This window comes from Neomonachus schauinslandi, chromosome 10 (genome assembly GCF_002201575.2).
Source record: "Neomonachus schauinslandi chromosome 10, ASM220157v2, whole genome shotgun sequence".
Classification (NCBI taxonomy): Eukaryota; Metazoa; Chordata; class Mammalia; order Carnivora; family Phocidae; genus Neomonachus; species Neomonachus schauinslandi.
In genome coordinates, this window is record NC_058412.1 from 65,219,206 (window position 1) to 65,240,889 (window position 21,684).

At 43.2% G+C, this 21,684-nt stretch overlaps 1 protein-coding gene across 1 annotated transcript in view; it reads right to left on the bottom strand.

The window, feature by feature from the left end:
* Positions 1-21,684, bottom strand: part of EML6 (EMAP like 6) — a 263,656-nt gene that overhangs the window by 38,606 nt on the left and 203,366 nt on the right. Inside the window, 6 exon segments of the mRNA XM_044918715.1 lie at positions 1,962-2,088; positions 2,208-2,409; positions 9,584-9,760; positions 13,654-13,742; positions 20,812-20,943; positions 21,105-21,257. Of these exon segments, the coding sequence (XP_044774650.1) occupies positions 1,962-2,088; positions 2,208-2,409; positions 9,584-9,760; positions 13,654-13,742; positions 20,812-20,943; positions 21,105-21,257 (880 nt within the window).

Genomic DNA, 21,684 nt, shown 5'->3' on the forward strand with positions numbered 1-21,684 from the left:
CCAGGTGTTTAGAAAAGGCACCCAGGTATCTACAGGTATGCCTGGGAGGGAACAACGAAGGGCAGGTCAAGAAGAGCCTCTGTCTCTCCAATCAGGAGGGTTTGAAGGGCCAGAGGGAAGAGTATCAGGGCTGACAGTAGTACTGAATACTGGCAGGGAGAAGCCAGGTGCTGCCTGACCCCAGACTCTTCTTGTCTGAGGTCCCCAGCATTTGTCTCTGCCTCTCTCTCTTCTGCTTGGGATGCTGGAGCCCACAGAGCCCGTTTCTTATCCCAGGTGAGGACTCAGGTGAGGTATTTGCCTAGCTTATTGCAAAAGTCCTCCCCACCCCACTCTCCTTCTCTCATCCTGCTTTTTCACAAAGTCTTTGACTTGTCTGGTGCGCCCTTCTCTCTTCTGCAGATCAGATGCTGTCTAGGAGAAGTTCAGATGAGCCTCAGTTTAGGTTAGAAACCAACTGCAGTGTTTGGAATTGGGAATTTGCTTAGATTTCTAAATCTTAGTGGCCGGCCTAAGTCTCAACATGATGAAACACTGGGTTGTAGACATCAGCCAGAAACAACCTTGGAATAATAGCCAAGTCAACCCATTTCATAATGTTATGTGACATTGGAAAGGTTGAGTAATTTTTCTCCCAAAAGAATGTTTAATTTAGGCCAAATGTTTCTAAGGGTGGATTGTTTAAGGGTGAGGTTTATTAAGGCACTTATGTACATATGATTCTTTTCTTTCTTTATTCTAAGTAGTAGGCCCTTAAAAATTATTTTCTCTTCGTGCCCTCTAGAAAAACCATGTTGCAAGAAGATAAACCATAATTTATAGACTACTGCAGAAAAATCTCTAATTTTTTTTTAAGCAAAAGAGAACTCTGAATCTTCACAGTGACATCTAACAAAAATGTCAGGGATGAATTAGGGATTTTTGCAGCAGATTCCATCTGTTTGTGTATAGCACCCCCACTGTTTATCAAGCTTATTTTAACATCTAGCAATGAACTGAAGCAGGAGGGAGAAATATTTCTTTATATTTACATTCCCACCTAATTTTAAGAAGTGATAGATCAAATTTTTGAAATAATTATTATTAGGCAGAAAGCCACACTGAATGCAAAAAAATTAACTTGAATCTCATTAATTATAGTGGGACAAGGGTACTTGTGAACACCGAACCCCATGTCATTATAAAGAACCCACAGAGAATTCTTAAAACATTTTTGTGATCCATTAAATTCTCTTCAGATGTTAGAGTTTTAGTGAGTATTTATCCTTCCTAGTATGAATATGGTAAATTAAGAAATTGTAGTAACTGGGAGCTTTTTTCTTAAAAGTGCCTAAGTATTTGGCTATTGCCCTTATCAATACTCATAACAGCACATCAGAAAGGCCTAAAATGACATCTGAAACTCTCTATATAAGGATCCCGAGGTGGCAAAAACAAATTGGTTAGGTCTGGACTCACCAAACCCACCTGAACAATCTTGGGCAGGTGAAGACACAATGAGAGAAGGTATGCCAAGTGATACAGTGTAATGCACAGACTCTGGTAAGAACAGAGGATTATTTTTCATGACCCACAAATATTCCTCCAGGACCTTAGAAGCCCTCCCACCCTCCTACCCCTCTAATCAGCATGTCTCCTGTTAGCCATCACATTCTAGACAGTGTGTGGCTATCCTGACATCCTTTCTGGACAAGGGGAAACCTGGTTCAACCAGATCTCACGTCTACTCAAGTCATATTCCACAACTAACTTCCGCAAAGTGTAACCCACCCTTTGCCACATATCAAGGGGCCATGGGCGATTTTCCCCAGTTTCAGTTTGTATGCAGGTTAAGACTCTGTGCATATACACAAAAGACTAGCTGAGGTAGCAATTCTGAGGGCAAAGAAAATGAACTCTTGTTGAAATCAGTTTCTTGTCATCAGATGTAGTAAATGCAAACAAACCTGGCGACACCATACCTTTCTTCCACTGAAACTTCTTTCAGCTGCTGGTGTGGTTTGGTGCCTTCCATCTCCCTGATGCTCACTGCATAGATCTTGGTGGTGTAATCAATGGCCTTCTCTCTAGCAACGTCACTGTCATAGCCTCAAACAATGGAAAGGAACAGGGGCGTGGAGTTGGTTGGCAGTGGGAAGGGAGAATGTGGGGGAGGGGGGGAATGTGCGAGAAGGGCAGCCGGCTTGCGGCAGGTGGGGCTCACTCACCTCCGTCCTCTTCCGCGTCTGTGTCCGACTCCTCGCTATCCACCAGTTTGCTCTCTTGGGTCCCCACAAACTCCCTCGTCCAGATCATCAAGGCGGTGTCGGCACCGCCAACCGTGAGCAGCACAGAGTCGCTGTGCAGCCACCTCACATTGGTGACGTGCGCGCTGTGCCCCACATACTTCTTGAATCTTGCGTGCTGGCCCTGTAAAGCCAGAAACCCGTGAGCACCCCATCCAGAGTCTCATTACTCCTGTCTCCAGACTACTTCCTCCATGTTCTTTTCCAGAGTGGCTTCTAGTGGATACAAATTAAGCAGTCGATCTAAGCAGCAACTTCCCTCTGTTTCTTTAGAGTGTAAGCTCCATGAGGGCAGGCACTCAGTCTCTTTTTTCCCTAAAACATTACCTGGCTCATCATGGGTCCTCAGTATGTAGTTTGTGAAGGAAGGAACGAAACGTTAGACTACAGACCCTACTTCTGGGAGCCTAATGAAGTGTACAAAGCTTATTTGTTTCTCTCAAATATTAAATGTACATTCTCCACGGGTCTCTAGTGTAAACTCCTGATGGTTAGTCTGGCTGACATTTGAGTTCAGAAGTGTCTTCACAGTCATCTCCCATAGTGGCTTTTGTACCACAGCCCAGGCTAGGACAGAAGAGCAAGGGACCGCTTATAATCCTGGGGCCTAAAGTAAGATTTAAAATGAACACAGCAGTTTCTGCCACGGATACTGTAAACAGTTTTCACTGGCAACACTCAAATAATTGGTTTTAAAACAAAGTAAGCTCCTTTTCAACAAGCATAACCAAATAAAAGAGTCCAATTTATGAGTGATTACGGAAAGCTCTTCAGAGTTGCACACCCAGGCCACACAACGTTCATCCCAGGTGGGGAAGGATGAGGGTGGAATATGAGTCGGCTGCTCACACTGGGCAGTCCTGACATGTGGTGGAAGCCAAAGCTGCCACCAGAAACCAGCTTCCATTTTTGGCTCATGAGCCATGGCCTGGCAAAAACAGCTCCGGCGAGAGCCATTTAAAGAGGGAGAGTTTTTCCATCCTCTCAGCAACAACCAGAGAATACCCTGACCGATGTGGGAAGCTGCATGCTTTTTCTGAGGTTGTGAGAGGGCCATCAGTGTCCCCGATGGAAACTTGTCTCAGTAACAGAAGAAGCTTCCAGAGGGTTTTAGGACTGGCATGCTAAGGAACCTGAAACCAGCACAGACACATGGCAGGAGACAGGTGCAGCAGAGTGTATGACTCTGAAATACTCTTAGTCAAGATCTCTCTGTATCGGGCAGACCCCTACCTGACAGCGGAGTGGAAATGCCCACTCCTCAACAGAATACTGAGTGTAGAAAGATTAGGGAAGCAGACAGGCAGGCCATATTTCCAGGAAGCCTTCCAGAGCCACTAGTTGCCAGAAAATAGGCACATTTTCTAGCATTGAAAATAAGGATTTCCAAGGGAAACCACTATTCACATAGTTCTATGTGAGGTCATGGGAGCAAAGAGGCCAGCTATAGTGGCTGCAGCCTTGTGTCCTGCTGGTCTCCCAGTTGGAAGCAGGAACCTACCCACTGTATCTACTACACATACAAGCTTATTTCTTGAGGTGGACAAAGAAAAAGAGCCTGAGGAATGCTGCTCCATACCCCTACTTATATAATGGGATATACGGTTGCTAGACAGGATGAAAGAAGAAATCCAAAAAGAAAGGTTCAGGAGAAAAAATATTCTAAGGTGATCATAATCAGGTTGCAGAGGGAAAGAAAGTGACAGAGGAAAAAGAGGAAAAAGTTCTGAGCCACTAAAACAATTTAACAAAGCTGAGATTCTTGCAGCAGAGGGGGATTAAAGATTCTCAGAATATGAAGCAAGATCACTGCTCCATGGAACAATAAAGGGAATTCGCAGTTACTAGACATTTCCAGGAAACTAGCTGCTCCCCCAGGAGGAACAGGCCAGCAGGGATGTTTGGTGGCTCCCTGAGGGCTTATGAAAGGAGCCTCCTGAAGACCTGGCAGAGTTGGTCCCATGAGCTGTCCTTCTGGGTCACCACGTCAAACCACGCATTTGTGTATCACTCATCAGGACTCACTACCACAACTTGCCTCTTCCCCTGAGTCATGACAGAACAGAGAATCTGGAATATGTCCCCACAGGACTGGGTGTTAACTGCTGTTCGGTGAGAAATTCCTGAGAGTTTGATGAAAGCGATGTACCCTCTCCCCAGATCCACAACATTTCACATAGAGTTTCTCTGCCTGTAACACTTAATGGACAAAGTTCCTCTCAGAAGAACAATTCTCTAGAGCCTTTGGTTTTCCGAGAAGGAGACTCGAGAACGTAAGGGTGGGTTTTAGAAATATAAATGACATGGTGTATTTTAGCCTCGCTGGTAGAGTGGAAGGGAATGGAGGCTTAAGGGAACGGTTGGCCAGCTATATAGGTGGCATCCAAGGAGAGAGCTGGGGTTTCTGCTACACGATTTAAGGTACTAGAAAAATGGATGGACTCTGGGCAAGAAGAGTTTATTCCAGGGAGGCTAGAAATAAGGGGACTAATACCTCATCAAGAAGATTTTAAACTGTAAAACTGAATATATAAGAGCACGTATTAGTCATTGAAAGAAAACTGCCTGGAAGATAGGCCAAGTCACTCCTAGGAAAGGAGAACAAGAAAAAGAGTCAAGAAGACGACCTGACATTAGAGTCTAACAAATGGAACTTGGACTTTGGGCAAAGAGATTGCTGTGTGGTGAAGGGATCTCATTAAGACCCGATGACATGGAACTCAATGCTAGAATACTGCAGTTGGGATGGTGTCTTAATGGGGTAGGGCTGTTCTAGCAAGATACCACCTCCGGGGGAGGGGGCTTAAACAAAAGAAATTCATCTCTCACAGTTATGCGAAGAGGCTGGAAAGTTTAAGATCAAGGTGTCAGCCGATATGGTTCCTGGTGAGAGCTCCCTTCCTGGCTTGGACGCACCACCTATGAGAACACAGCAAGTGTGCTTATGGCCTTTCCTCAGTGTGTGTGTGCATGGAGAGAGAGAGTGAGCTCTTTGGTGTCTCTTCTTACAAGAACACTAATCCTACTGGATCAGAACCCCAGCCTTATGCTCTCATTTAACCTTAATTATTTCTGCAAATTCCCTCTCTGTATATACAGTCACATTGGAAGGTAGGGCTTCAATATATGAATTTTGGTGGGGAAGCAAACATTCAGTCCTTAACAGATGGAGAACTTTGTCCCACAGACTCAGAGCACTGGAGGAGTATGACTATACAGCTAGAAATATTCATCAGCTTGGGTCAACATATTTAGGAGCGAAAGTGTGCCAGAAAAATCAGATTAAGACAAAGAAGAGGAAGAGAAGTGATACTATCAAAGTAGTTTACACTGACCAGGGGTTTTCAAATGCTTTTAAATTATGAAACTGTTTCTTCAATCAGGTCTTACATAGTAGAACTCAAGAGTAAAAAGAAACAATCCAACTTAACATCATGGATAAAAGATTTCTACAAACACTTCACAAATGGTCAATAAGGAAACAAAGAAGTGCTTAGTATCATTAGTCATCAGGGAAACATAAATGACAAACACAGTGAGATCACATTATCTGCTCCCGGGATAGCTAAATTTTACAAGTTGGACAACACTGAATGTTGGCAACTGGAACTCTCTTACCTTCTCTATGAGAATGTAAAATGATACAATCACTTTGGAAGAGGTCTGGCAGTTTCTTAAAAAGTTAAACATGCACTTCCCCCTATGACCCAGAAATTCCACTCCTATGTATTTACATAAGAGGGAGAAATCACGTCCACAAAGATTCATCCAAAAAATGTTGATAGCAGCTTTATTTCAACCAAACACTTGAAAAGCATGTGCCCATTGATAGCTGTGTGGATAAACAAACTCTGTTCTATCCATACAATGGAATTCCATTCAGCTATATTATTACACAGAACAGCAAGGAGGAATCTCAGAAACATTGTCTGAGTGAAAGAAACCAGATACAAAACAGTACCTACTTGATCATTCCATTTATTTTATTATTTTTTTAAGATTTTATTTATTTATTTGACAGAGACAGAGATAGCGAGAACAGGAACACAAGCAGGGGGAGTGGGAGAGGGAGAAGCAGGCTTCCCGCCGAGCAGGGAACCCAATGTGGAGCTCTTTCCCAGGACCCTGAGATCATGACCTGAGCCCAAGGCAGATGCTTAACGACTGAGCCACCCAGGCGCCCCTTGATCATTCCATTTATATGAAGTTCTGGAACAGGTAAAACTTATCTATGGTGAAAAACAATGGAATAGTCTTCTCATGTGAGAATAGAAGTGGTGGGGGGGGTGGGGGGGGCTTGACTCAGAAGTTAGCATGAAGAAACTTCCAGGGCTGATAATAGTGATATCTTGATAGGCGTTTGGATCATGTAGGTGTATGTATTTGTCAATGTTCATCAAAAGGCCTTAAGGGGCACCTTAAGGGGTGCCTGGGTGGCTCAGTTGGTTAAGCGCCTGCCTTTGACTCAGGTCATGATCCCAGGGTCCTGGGATCGAGTCCCACATCGGGCTCCTTGCTCAGCGGGGAACCTGCTTCTCCCTCTGCCTGCAGCTCCCCCTGCTTGTGTTCTCTCTGACAAATAAATAAATAGAATCTTAAAAAAAATTTTTTTGTGTATTTCAACTATATGTAAATTTAATTAAAAAACACCATAAGCAAATATTGAACAATAGGTAATGATAGGCATGTTGAAACATTTAGGGGTAAGTACCCTGATATCTACAACTTACTTTGAATTATATACAGACTCCAGGTGGTGGGGTTCCAGGGGTTCACTGTATCATTCTTTTGCCTTATCTATATGCTTGAACATTTTCATAACAAAATATTGGAAGAAAATCTTACACAGAAACTCAACGCATAAGATACAAAACAGAGAGCGACTCTGGCGAAAGCAGGGGTGGGGCCCCAGAGCCCCTTCAGTTGGCCCCTATCTTGTTGCTTGGGGTTGTCCTTGAGGAACCTCCTTGGAACCCTGGGAGTTGGAGGAACACAGCTTGAAATTTCTGCTATAGGCAGCCCATGTGGGCAGGATGGGGATGTGGATGATGAATTCCCAGGAACAACAATGAATCTAGCTCAGGAACATGATGCGGTGGTACCGTGGGGATTTCAGCTATCTAAAGATCTGCCCCAACCTGTCTACTAAAACCAGGGTATCACTAACTTTTTACTTGTCCCGTGAGCAAACTCATTTCAAAAACTGTAGAAGTAGGAAGGAAAAGTGCTACAAAGTACTGAAGTCTGATCAAATAGGAAGGAGGGGACTGGTAGGTGGTGGTGAAGTCATGAATCATTGGGGGAAGGCTACCAGGTGGCTTTGGAATTTGGGATGGATGATGAAGGGAACATGGGACATACATCAGAAGTGTATCTTACAAAAAAACTACAAAAATAATAATCTGACAGGATTTAACAAATGTAGAATCAAAGAGGGAGGCATCTAAAGAAACCCACGTTGCTGCCAAGGGAACAGGTGTGATTAAGTGTATCAAGTGTACACATGACAGAGGAGTAGATAACTGGGGATGAATACAAAAGTCTTGCACAGACAACTTTAATATACTTCCAGGAATGCTGAAGTCAAAACCCAAGACAAGTGAAAAGGAATATAAAGATATATTTAGGGCTAGAAAAAAAACAGCCCAAAGTCAGGAACACTTCTTAGATGAGATGATTTAATAGCAACAGAAAGCAGATTTACTTATCTCCTCTATAAAGAGAATGCTCTTCAAACTAGAAAGGGCAAAAGAGAGCTGTGTGCCTGAGTACAGGTCCTTCCAATGTGACCACAGAAGTCAGGTCAGTAACAGCTGGGAAGTTTAGAAACCAGGAAAGGTGGCATCCAACATAAAAAGGTTCCTGTATTCAAAAGGGAAAACATGTAGACTCTGGCAAATATTGATTCATGAGTTGATGTAATCCCTGGGAAATTCTAAGGTGAATTATTACACAAAAGGTCAATAAACACTTGGAAAAGGAAGTAATGATTACTAAGCAGCGATAGGGGTTCACTGTGAACTGCATCTTTTACTGACTGGTTTATTAGAAGGAGAGATTAAGGATATCAGAGACATAGGCCATGTGGCTTGTAGCAAGATATTTTCCAAGTCATTAATGATGTGTCATTGGACTAGAGATAGAAATGTGAGCTCGGTGATAGCATAGTCAGGTAAATGTAAACGCCTATGATTGACTGAGGAACTCGAACTCAGTGTGTACACTAATAAACAGAATATCAAAATGAATGGGGCTCCTGCCGCTTGGTTGTTCTAGTCTTTTTTTTTTTTTTCCTCCCCATGATTGAAAACTTCCACTTGTGAAATGAGAAGATAACGTGAGGCTGGAAAGGAAAGTAAGTATTTTGAAAAGGTATTTAAAAGATGTTGACAGGTTAGAACAACAAGGTGTAGTAAGATAAATCTCATTTGGGTACAAATATAAAGTTCTGTACTCAAATTTTAGAAAATCAATTGTGTACATATGAGGGATAACCTAAACATTTTTTTTTTTTTAGAATGAAATCTATGATTCAGTTGCATAGTGTGTCAGCCCACAGAGTTGGTGCCATTTTAGTTTGATTTAAGCCAAATACAAAATCAAAAGAAGAAGGTAAGAGTCCCACTGAGCCTGAGCTGGTCAACATCTGAAGTGGTGAATTCCATTTCAGCTGAAAGAGTCTGGAATGGAACTGATAACATGGAGTGTGCTCAGAGGCAGGGGCAGCTGGAAACCACGTCCTGTGGGAAATGGCTGAAGAACCGGACACATTTAGGCAGGAGAAAATGAGATTTCGGGGAGTCAAATACTATCTTCCTCCACACGAAGACCGTTAGAGGACCGCAGTTATTTGGTGATGGTTCAGAAGGCAGAACTTTGGCTAAAGAGAAGAAATTTCCACTCTGTATAGAGCAGAACATTTTGACAACTGAACTATTTAATAATGAATTGGGCTGCTTTGTGAGGTAGTAAATCCCTCCTCTCTGGAAGTATGCTAGTACGTGTCGGAAAGACACTGGTCCAAGACATTGTAAAGAAATTCCTCCTTTGCAGTTGGTGAGATTTTGGATTTAATGGCCACTGGAGGCCTTTCAAGGAAGAATTCGATACCATGAGAATCAGACTTCTATAGTAAATAAGTCATGAGGTGTTTAGATAGCATTCATAATAAGAGGGCTGCTGATGACATTACTGACTGCTTATGCCTTCAATATTTAAAAATCCACTTAGATACAATACATAGATTTTAAGTTATTAATGAGACTGAGCAAGTATATATAATAAACATGCAGTATTACCTTGACGGGATAGGAGAAAAGCTTAACAAAGCCAAAATCATCTCCAGTTGCTAGGAGGGAACAGTCTTTGGTAAGACTGGCCGCATTGACCTCAGTCACGTCGCTATGCGCGGGCCAGATGCCCTCGCAGGTGGGCCCCAGGACACACGTCCATGTGTCCCACTCGATTTTCTCGATCTTAAAAATAAGGAAAGAAAGTTAACATACTTTTGCACAACCTAGAGATCTTTTTTAATGGAAGCACAGTCACAGTTGGTGTGCAACGTTACATTAGTTCCCAGTGTACAGCACGGTGACTGGACAAGTCTATGCGTCCATTGAGTTCTGCTCAGCATGAGTGTAGCTCCCATCTGTTACCATCCAGCCCTATTACAATACCACTGACTGCCTTCCTTATGCCGTATCATCTGTTTTTCTTTTAAAAGAAACGATACGAAGCGGAGTTGTTCTAACTGACGACTTCACCAACATCAGGCATTTGTGTTGTGATCTGAGGTGCGGAAGTTCTAAGCTGCATTTTCTGAGTGGCATCTGCATTATCTTAATAAACACTACAGTCAGATAGCCATATATTTTTCTACAGATAGAATCAACATTTCGGAATTGTGGAAACCAGAGAGTAAGAAAGTTTTTTAGTTCTTTCCTAGATATTTACCATCGTTGAATCCATAAGCTGGATCAGGGTTTCTCAGTCTCAGCACTATTAACATTTTAGGCCGGATGATTCTCTGTTGTCAGGGGCTGTCCTGTGCACGGTAGTATTTTAGCAGCATCCCTGTCTTCTACCCCCTGGATGCCAGTAGTCCCCCTCCCCAAGTTGTCCTCAGACATTGGCAAATGTCCCTGGGGGAGGGGGCAAAATTGCTGCCAAGTGAGAACCACTGAGCTACATTGATCACTCGGGCTGATCAGTTAACAAACTATTTTAAAAAATCACAGATACAACTTTTGTTTTGAAGGGCTGCTTTCTAGAAGGAATGAGTACTAAGATTCTGCAGCTAGCACAGAGACTATCTTAAAAATCTGAAGGACTGTTCATATTGCATTGCCATGAATATGTATTTTATCCTTTAAAACTATTTTGTCTGAAATTCATGGACAGAAGACTTAAAATTTGTATAGGTCCAATCCTGATATAATCTAGGCTTTCCTTTTTAAAATAAGCAACAGTAACCACACTGTGTATTAGACTTTCCTGGGGGATTTGATCTGCTATTATCCCTTAGCATTACAGAGAAACGGCAAGATAAAGATGCAGCTAGGGTTTTAGTCACAACGTGGGGAGGTGTTGAATGTGTTTTAGTTACTTAAATTTCTCCTCATTTCACGTTCTGTGTCCCTTCTGGACCCATGCAGAACTGGAACCAAAAAGCTGCGCTGGCCCTAGTGATTCGGGGTGCCTCGGGCAGGACCGCGGACTGAGGTGACTTGAGGTGGCTTAAACTGGCCTTCGCAGGAAGAGAAGGGAACCATTCATGCTGGTTCTACAAGCAGGCTTTCTGGCCACTGACTCCCTTCCAGGTTCTAGATTCCATTTCTGACGACCGTCCCGTCCATCCCCAGGGCCAGCGCCCTTTGTGCCACTTTCCCTGACCTCGGTATCTAGGACCCCAGCAGCTCACCCTTGGCCAGATCTGGGCACTGTGGTCCCCAAGCAAATATCTCATTTGTTGGAAGCTATGGAAAATGCATTTAAAATGGAACATTAAGAATGACCCCCTGTAACTTGCAAAACCCCAAGGAGGTAAACTTGTTAAAAAATCCTGGAACTTAGATGGAAGAAGGGTCCTCAAAGGGTCTTTTCCACAGCACCTCACCTCGGGCAGATGTGTCATTACCATCATGATTTTCCAGGGGAAGAAACTGAAGCCCACAGAGGCGAGCCACGTCCAGCACAGCCGGCTTAGGAGCAGAGGGGAAGCGAGCTCGAGAGAGCTGGCTTCCTAGTTTAGTGCGGCTTTAACTGCACCGGGCTGCAGCAGGAGGATTTAAATAGATATTTTAATATTTGCCGTACTTCACAATTTGCTCAGCAAGCTTTGCATTAGTTTCACTGTGGCTGGTTTTTTTTTTTTTTTTAAATCTTTTGTGGAAAGAGGATTTCCCAAATCCTTCATATGCAGCTGAAGGGCCTGACAATGCCGGTAAAGGAAATGCTGAGCTGCCTCTCTGGTGCTCTGAGGTGGCAAGCCCAGGGAGGCCCAGGCATGGAAACATCAGCTGGATGGCCTCCCCAGATAGCGGCACCAGACAGCAGCCTCTGGGATACCAACCGTGTACCGCAGAGTGACAAGTGAGCTCTTCACAGCCCGAGCCTGGCATTGCAAGAAGCCTCGTAACACGAACTTCCCTCTTGTGCCTACTCTTCTTATACATAGTAAGTGCTCATCGGTCCCAAGTTGGCATCACTCCCCCTCTACCACTTGGTTAGACTGGATTTTATTTCAGTATACCTATTTTGGGGCACCAGAACATGAAGGGAAAATACAGATGCAGTGGTGTAAAATGATGCCTAACTACACAGGAGAAATCCAAGAGGCCCCGTGGTCTAGCTGCCGAGTCACACATGGACCCCTCAAGACTGGGACCACAGCTCCACGGTTCTTACCCTCCTGGAGCTTTCATCTCCCTCTCTGTAAAAGGAGACTGACAACCATCACACAAGGCACTTCTGCAGACAAAAATACAGGCACATGAAGGGCCCGGCACATTCACCAAGTATCCAGTGAACAAATGACATAAGTTAAAATATCTTTTACTCAAGGCTACAGAAATTTCTTTTAAAAAGTTAAAACAGCAACTGATCAGAGAGAAATAAATTGGGATCTGGGAGTGAGAGCAATTGATCAGTAAACAATTTCCATGAATACGATGTCATCATCTATAACAACTTCTGTTTCTTACATAATGCCTTTGTACTTCTTTTAGAAACCATGAAAACATCATGAATGGGCCCATGTCCCAGGGTCCCTGGGGGCACTTTGCAACCATGGGATAGTTTCTATTACCGGCAAACTGCAGTCAGAGAGAGGCGGATGCCTGTCCCTCAGCCGTGTATCCTCTGACCCCTTTCCCTCTAAAGAAGCAAGATTTCCTTTTCTTTCTTCAAAGGTTACATAGCAAATAAATTGCCTCCTGGGGCTAAGCGGAGGTCCTTAGTGCTCTATCAGGCAATTACCTTCTGGCCATCCGCGTTAGCACAGACCCTGAGAGAGCCACTTGCCCACAAGAGCAGTTGAGCCTTTAGGATGGCATTAGGTCATGGATTCAAAAATTGTATATAGGCTTTGATTGCAACAATTAAAAAATGACGTTAAGTGGCCAAGGACATTAGGAAAACAGGGAGAAGGGAAACAGTTTGATACAAATGGATGGTCAGGTTGTAGATAGGTTTTGTTTTGAAAAGTAATTTCTCTCACTGTTGTTGCAGAAGGTATTACTATAATAAATAGTAAAGAGTGAGAAAGCATGTTTCAGCAATTTATGTTCACAGAAAGCTGTGCGCAAAAGGACAGGGTGTGTCCAATGGAAGAAGTACTATGTGGCATCCAAGCTGTTAGCTTAGTCGGTGTCTTCCAGCAGAGGGAAATGGAGCTGAAGGCCGACTGCACGAATGCATGATGCCACATCAGCAGCCCCGGGAATCCATAGGTCCTCAGAACGTAGGGAACCGGATGAAGCAGTCAGATTTAAGACGCGAGCAAGCTTAAAGGTACACTGAATATAACCCATACTGGTGGATAATAAGTGACAGGTTTTTATTTAAAATGCACATATTACATCTTCACAAAACACTTTTTAAAAAGCTCTGTGTAGGGGCGCCTGGGTGGCTCAGTTGGTTAAGCGACTGCCTTCGGCTCAGGTCATGATCCTGGAGTCCCTGGATCGAGTCCCGCATCGGGCTCCCTGCTCGGCAGGGAGTCTGCTTCTCCCTCTGACCCTCCCCCCGCCATGTGCTTTCTCTCTCTCTCATTCTCTCTCCCTCAAATAAATAAAATCTTTAAAAAAAAAAAAAAAAAAAAAAAAAAAAAAAAAAAAAAAAAAAAAAAAGCTCTGTGTAGGACTATTACCTCTGAAGGTCTTATTATATGCCGTTTGCCTCTTGGAGCTTCAAAAAAGAGTTGTTCTTTGGCACCCGAATTAACCTGCAGTAATTTTCCTGGTATGAGAGAATGAAGCAGAAAGACAATTCACATCTGCATTTATCTTTCTATTGTAAAGAGATAAGCACGGTTGCAACTATTCTGATTCATTTGAATCATTCTCATAAATTGAGCAAATAAATGGTAAATTCTCCAGAAGTGCATGTAAAGGCGATTGCATGGCATAGTGCAGGCCCCGAAGCCACCAGGAGGTTGTTAATGTGGACCTCATCCCTTTTAACGTGGCCTTGCACATCCCTCCTAGCATCAAGCCTGCTGTGTTTTACTCTGTTGCAAAGGAAGTACATATTTTTCAAAAGCTTGACAAAACCCGGGATTTTTTGCTCATTTGCCAGGTTGCACAAGCGTGCAGTAAAAGGAAACGGCTTTGGCAAGAACTATGGCATCAGAAGTGAGAACCTTGTGGCAAGCATCCACATTTATCCAGGCCTAAATTCTAAATTTGTCCTTTGAAGTTTAGAAACTGGAAGATAAGGATGTGTAGAACAACCTATAAATGCCCCCCCCCCATCTTACTTGAAAATTTGTAAAGAAATCCAAGATTTTCCCAAAACAAAGTATTGAACAAAAATGGTCTTTTGGTCTGATGTAAAATTAAAATCTTGGATTCATTTTGATTAATGTTGAAGAAGATTAGATACCCTGATTCTCCTCCTAACACCTCACTAATTCTTTATGCCTTGAAATTTAAATGACGGAAAAGATACAGACTCTGATATTTTTTCAGCATTTTTAAATCACAGGACATCTCAAACACACATAGAAGAAGAGTACGAAGAACCCCTATGTGCCTAGTCAATGTTCAGCTCTAACAGCTATTACCACATGGCCCAACCCCATTCCATGAGCCTCCACTCAGGCCCTCACCAGATTATTCCGAAGCAAACCTCAGATGGCCTAATATTTCATCTGTAAATAATTCTGTGCATATTTACATCATACTATTTCTTCCCCCGCTTTTCCCCCACAACTCTGTACATCTAGTGGTCTTGAAATGTCCTTCCTGCAAAAGTAATATCAAAAAAGAACTTTGTGTCTTCTATCATGCTCTTTAATGCTCAGGTGGGTACCACCTGGGTCTGCAGGCTGGTTTGGCTAACTTTCTGAAGATGCAGGTCTATTTCTCAGTGACTGATTAAAAATAAGTCTCTCTAATTTTGTAACTGAAAACCTTAACTGTTTCTAATTTGCTGGGTTATAATAAATATGGTGATGAGGGACCTTGGCTGTGAGGAGCAAGTGAATCTGAAAACATTTCCTTAGAAAGGGGCACATTTCCCTGAATTTATGGCTGAACATACACAAACAAGAAAAAAAAAAGGCAGTTAAATTAGTTTTGGCTATTTAGTATTATAAGAAAATGAATAATCAATATTTTTCCAATGACTAAATAGACCTAACAAAGTATTTTTTAGGATTCTCAAGAGGAAGTGCAAATAACAAATGACCTGGAAAAGGGATTAAAGGATTCAATGAAAACAGCCTTTGATTCAGTGGCTAATTTTAGATGACTTCTGGCCATGAGATACTAAGAGAATTCAAAGAATTATAATTCCCAGATAATCCCAACAATTCACTTTACACAGTAGTTTCAGAGATAATATTTTACCTAAAGAACACCCTAAAATTATTAGCATAGTTAAGTGAAGCACTTTATGACTGCAAGATTATTAGAAAATCTAAACACAAGAGACAAGCACCGGAAGTGCTCTCCAGCACCACAGCCCGTGGGGTACCAACCTAGTTCGTGCCCCTTCCCTGAGAACTGCCCCCCACCTCGGGCTGGACCCCTGTGGTCGTGTTTGTCCTCTGGAGGACAATGACCCAGGACGGGCCAGGCCAGAGATGGGAGTGGGCACTCAAATTCTCTTTCCTTGGAACTCAGAATCTAGAAGACCCAATCAGTGGGTGCCTAGCTGGGATAAGATGTGGACTTTGGAAGTGAGAGTGGCATTTTGGGGTGACTGAGTGGACCAAGTGCAAATGAATTAAGGAAAGCTGCCTGTGCAGAGAGAGGGGCCAAAAACAGACACCAGACCAAGGACAGCAGTGGACACTGAACTGAGCTGCCTCGGAGCAGGAGAGGAGAGAAGAGGGGAGAAGTGCCTGCTTGGTTTTCTGGTTCGTTCCTAAAGACAGTTCCTCAGGAGACGTTGCTTCCTGCTCTTGGATTCTATGAGCTATCCTTGTATCTTCCCAATAAGCTCATTCTTCATTATCGTTTAAAAAATTTTTAAGCTGAGTGGGTTTGAGTTCCTTGCAACCAAGGATACAAAGGAATTTTTAAAAATTGCAACAATTCTTTGTTAGGAAAGTGGAATTATGGGTGTGATTCCTCCCCCCTGCCCGCACCCTATTCTTTACCGAGGTTATTACTTTTTTTTTTAAGCATAGAGAAAATATTTAGGTCACCACTCTTTTTTTCTGCTGCCTTCTTCTCTGTCATACAAGCACTGAAATATTCTGAGAACAGAAGCAAAGAGCAAAAAATCTGTATAATCCACGTATAATTGCCCCTTAGTAAGAGTAACCCTATTCTTTCAGAATCCCCAAATTTTTATTCACTAGAAATGTCTACTCACAAGGAGGAAGAGAACTGGAAAGTCCAGATGTCCTCATTACTAAGCAGGTATAGGAAACCACAATCCCCGCAGGTGTATAGAGCTATAGAATCCACAAAATGATTCACACCCATCATCCCAGTTGCTATATAATTCACAAGTTAGAACAGTTCCAAAATTCATACTAAATGTACCAAATATATCAGACCATTTGCAATGAAAATGGCAAAGAGCATTCTATTACGGCCCAAAGTGTTCACTGGTAAAAATCTTACAGTACTGATATTTCTAGAAACGAACTAATATCAGCTAGAAAATGTTCTTCCCTTATTTTCTCTCTCCCCACATTTTTTTTTCTTTCTCAAGCATTCTGTACAGGAGCTTTCATTCAGGGGTAGCTGATACTCCTGCAACAGCCTGATGCGTTTTGGTTTCTTAGGACCCGTGGTTGCCATGGACACGAAAGGCTGCCGCGGCTGGTGACTGTGCCATCCCCCACCCGACGAGCCAGCTGGCTCTGGCAAATGTATTCACTATTTTTGACAAGATCAAAGGAATGAAACAGATCCCTGCTCCTGAATTCTGCTCTCTACCCCTGCCAGACCCTCGAGGCCCTGCCGTGAAAAGCTAGGTTGGTCTTGAGACAGTATGGCACATTCCTGAGGTCAGACACTTTGGGAACTGGGATATCAGGAGCACAAGCATACCAATGCGACACATGTCTCATGGCCATCACAGTGGAGTTAAACCAGGGAAGATCCATGGGCATACTTGCTCTTATTCTCCGGATGGCATAACGCCCCCCTGAAAATCAGAAGTATTCTATTCTCCTCTCTGTCCATAGAAAACATTTGGTCTGATGCTGTCACCTGACCCAAGGGGCCACTTAGGACAAGCGATGAGGAGGCTTTTCAAAGACTCAGCCTCCTTACTCCCAGGGCCTTTTCCATCACCCTGAGCTCCGATGGACCACAGAAGCTGGCTTAGGGCAGAATTATGGAAATAGTGAGGTGTGCCTCTCTCCCTGCAAAGTGATGGCTCCACACAGAGGGCCATCTATATAGGCCGTCACCTGGACACCTGCATGATTGCGACCCACTGATCCTGGCCAAGATCTTGCTCTTTCCATCTAGGACTTACTCCTCTTTATATCCCTAGCATAGTTAAGTGATACACACAGGGCCTACACATTTGCAGAATTAACTTTTTTTTAAAGATTTTATTTGTTTATTTGAGAAAGAAAGAGAGAGCATGAGCAGGGGTAATGGCAGAGGGAGAGGGAGAAGTAGGCTCCCCGCTGAGCAGGGAGCCCCAATGCGGGGCTCGATCCCAGAACTTCGGGATCAGGACCGGAGTCAAAGGTAGACAGACTGAGACACCCAGGTGCCATACATTTACAGAATTAAAAAATAATACCAAAAATGCAAGTAAAAACCACAGTCAGATACCATTTCATACCTATAAGGATAGTGACTATAAAAAAGACCTCCCCAAACCCCAGAAATAAGTTTTGGTGAGGACGTAGAGGAATGGGAACGCTGTGCTCTGCTGGTAAGAATGTAAAGTGGTGTAGTCACTATGGAAAATGGTATGGTGGTTCTTAAAAAAATTAAAAATACAATCACCATATGATTCAGCAATTCCCCTTCTGGGTCTATACCCCCCAAGAATTAAAAGCAGGGTCTAGTACACCCATGTTCATAGGAGCATTATTCACAATAACTAAAAGGTGGAAGCAACCCAGGTGTCCACTGATGGATGACTAGATAAACAAAATGTGGTCTATACATACAGTGGAGTATTGTTCAGCTTTAAAAAGGAAGGAAATTCTGACCCACGCTACAATATGGATTAATCTTGACATTATGTTAGGTGAAATAAATCAGTTACAAAAAACAAATACTGGGGGCACCTGGGTCGTTCAGTTGGTTAATTTCAGCTTGGGTAGTGATCTCGGGGTCTTGAAATCGAGCCCCACATCGGGCTCTGTGCTCAACAGGGAGTCTGCTGGAGATTCTCTCTCTCCCTTTCCTCCTGCCCCTCCCCTCGCTCATGTTCTCTCTCTCTCTCTAAAATGAATGAATAAATCTTTTTTAAAAAAACCCAAATACTGTCTGATTCCACTTACATGAGTTACCTAGAGTAGTCAAATTCATGGAGACACAGAATGGTGGTTATCAGGGGCTGGGAGAAGGGGCGAAGGGGAGTTATTGATGGTTTACAAGACAGTTTGTGCAGACGGGCGGTGGTGAAGGGCACACAGCAATGTGGATGCAGCTAATGCCACTGAACTGTACGTTTAAAAATGGTTAAGATGGTAAATTTTATGTGTATCTACCACAATTAAAACTAATGTAAAAGAAATCTTCCCAATTGAAATTTATTCTTCCTATGTCCCATTTTCTCACGTAAATAATAACTGAGTGTAGCACCCCCCATCGATGGTCACTGTAATGGTGGGATTTCACACGCTGTGCCACGTACTGTGTGGGTGTTGGATCCCCAACAAAACGATCCGTACTCTACTCTGTGTATGCATAAGGCTGGCCCTGAGTGTTCTAAACCCTGCTCCCATGATGGCATAAATAGGGACGTTAGCAAGAGGATATCCAGGGGGAAGTCACTCCTTTTTTTTTTTTTTAAACAATAAAGCAGAGAACATGCATGGGGGTGGGGAGGCGCTGAAAAGCAAGTGTCTCCCTCTACCCCCTCAGCCTCACTGGTCCCTAGAGGATTCTCAGGCCATCAGTGTACTGCCTGGTCACCAAGGCCAGCCTAGGCCCTCGACACTGTGTCTGGCAGGGCTCTGATGTGAAAGTGAGAGGGACTTATGTGATCTCCCTCTGCCCTTGCTGGAACTTGCACTTTACAATCCACGGCATGTTTCCGTCCATCTAGAGCCCTGTATAAAACGCTTACGGGTTGTAAGGCTCAAATAAAGTCCAAATCCCAGGGCAGCAGGTATGGTTACAAATGAATACCTGCCTAGCAGAAGGATCCGTCTGTCTATGGCCAGTACTTCAAGCAATACTTGAAATAAAGTATTCTGGCAACTCCGAAATCATCTCTTGCAGGTTGAGGCCCTCAGCCCCTCTCTCTCCTGGCTGATTTTAGCTGCTTTCCAACTCCAGGCTTACTCGTCCTCCCGAGGCAGCAGGGAATGCCCCATCCTAAGTTCCTTAGAGTTACCTGATACCTCCAGGATAAAGTTCAGCGCTCAGCTCCCTGGCGCATGATATAAATGTTCCTTTGCTGTCTGTCCTGGTCTGTCTCTCCACAGCCCCCTCCCTTCTTGCCCTCAGCCACTCAACATCACTATTTCTTAACCTCCCCCTGTTCTTCGCATCTCCTGTCTTGACATGCCATATTCCTTCTGAGTCTGGGATGCTCGTCCTAGACTTCACCATCTGGTGAACTTCTGTTCATCTTTCAAGATCCATCTCAAAGGACGTTGCTTCCATGAGGCTCCGTGGATTCCCCTGTGAGCTCTTTCCTCAAAGACACCCCTGGGCTTGGTGCTTTTCTATCACACTCAACTAAAACTTCTTTGGCAGCTGGGACCCCGCCCATTCCTAGATGCCTACCCCAAACTCTAACATCAGCCAAGTCTCTGGGATGAGACTTAAAAGTGACCCATCATGGAACACTACGTCAAAAACTAATGATGTAATGTATGGTGATTAACGTATCATAATAAAAAAAAAAAAAGTAAAAAAAAAAAAAGTGACCCACACTGTAATAATGCTGCTCCACCCTGGGTCCTTAATGCTGACACGGCCCATTCAGAGGCCCTGCACGCCACTGCCCTGTGACTCACCGTTTCTCATTCCAGTGCCTTACTTGGGGGGGGGCCTGTACTTCAAGTGCAAGTACGTCTCCCTCACTAACTTATGAACTCTGGTGGAGAACTACAGGAACTGTGTCTTACTTCTGAATCATTCACATTTTCTGGCTTAAAACTTCGCACATGGTCGAAACTAGATTTGTTATGGGTGTGACTTAGAGGAGGTGGGGGGGCGGCTGGGAGTTTTGGAGAGTAGGGTGATATTTCAGGTGAGCTGAATAGAGCTCTCTACCTCTGCCAGCAGGTGAAAATTGCTGGAGACTTCTTGGGCAGTTCTCCGGGAGGTGGAGCACTGATAGGAAAAGGGAAAACGGGAAGGGAGAGACACAAGGCGACGACACAGCTTGCCGAGCCCAAAGGTGAAGGAGTGGCTTGCTACGGTAACGGAAGGCATCGCGTACCTTTAACGATCTTAAAACTCAAAGGCTTGAATTAATAATAGTAACTGTTGTAGTAGTAGTAATAACACAGAAAAAATACTCAAAATGTTAATAGTAGGTGCCCCTGGGGTGTAAAGTTACAGTCATTTATATTGGTTGTGGGTTCCCCACTCTGTTTTTCTCCAAAACTCAACTGTTCTTCTCTCTGGAAACAATACATGAATGGATATTGACTTTTTTAAAACAAAAATTATATCTTAGAAGCCTCAACATACTTTACCTCTTGAGTCCCAGTCAATATGTGTAATATAACTAGAAGCCCCTTTACAGATGCCAACGCGTTTGCTTGTAAGGACGTTGTAAATATCCACAAAGTTATCATGGGAGGCCACAGCAAGGTATTTTCCTGTATCTGTAAAGAAAACGTGCAGTTAACACCCAAACGTTTTATACAAGAATTTACTTCCAGGAGCTTATTTCAAAATGGGGAAAGGTCAAGGAAGTATTTAAATAGTCTATTCTTATAAATTTTTGTCCTGACGTATTCTAGAAAGTTTCTGCTGTAATCTTCACCTTTTGAAAATTTAATATCAGAGATCATTTCTTTTCTGTGATGGAAGGAGACCATGTCTTCAACAGTGTCAGCATTTACGACCAGGAAACTCCCATCATTCAAGCCAACTGCTAAGGCTTTCCCATCAGGGGAGAAGGCACAGCATCTTCCCCCTACAAAAGAATCCACGAAGATGATTCTGTTATCAAACAAACTCAATGAAGAGATGGACATTTGCATACGTGCATTACGCATAGACATGTGACTGTGTCTTTAACATTATTTGTGAGAACTAAAACTTTGTAATTTAGAATGTATCCTCTCTTCAAACCCAAGGGCAATGATCAGAATGCTAAAACAACTAACAACAAAACCCCATGAAACAAAACCTTTTCTATTTCTTTAAGGTTTATCCATTCATTTCTTACTACTTGAGTACATGGGATTTTCAAAAGACCCCAGGAGTGAGTGGGGGAAAGGAGTGAAGGATTAATAAAACCAGTACCTTTGCTTCCAAGAAGAGAGATGATACTTAAGAATGGGAATTCTGGAATTCAGTTTCTAGAAACCATTTTTTTGGATATCATGCCTTACACATAA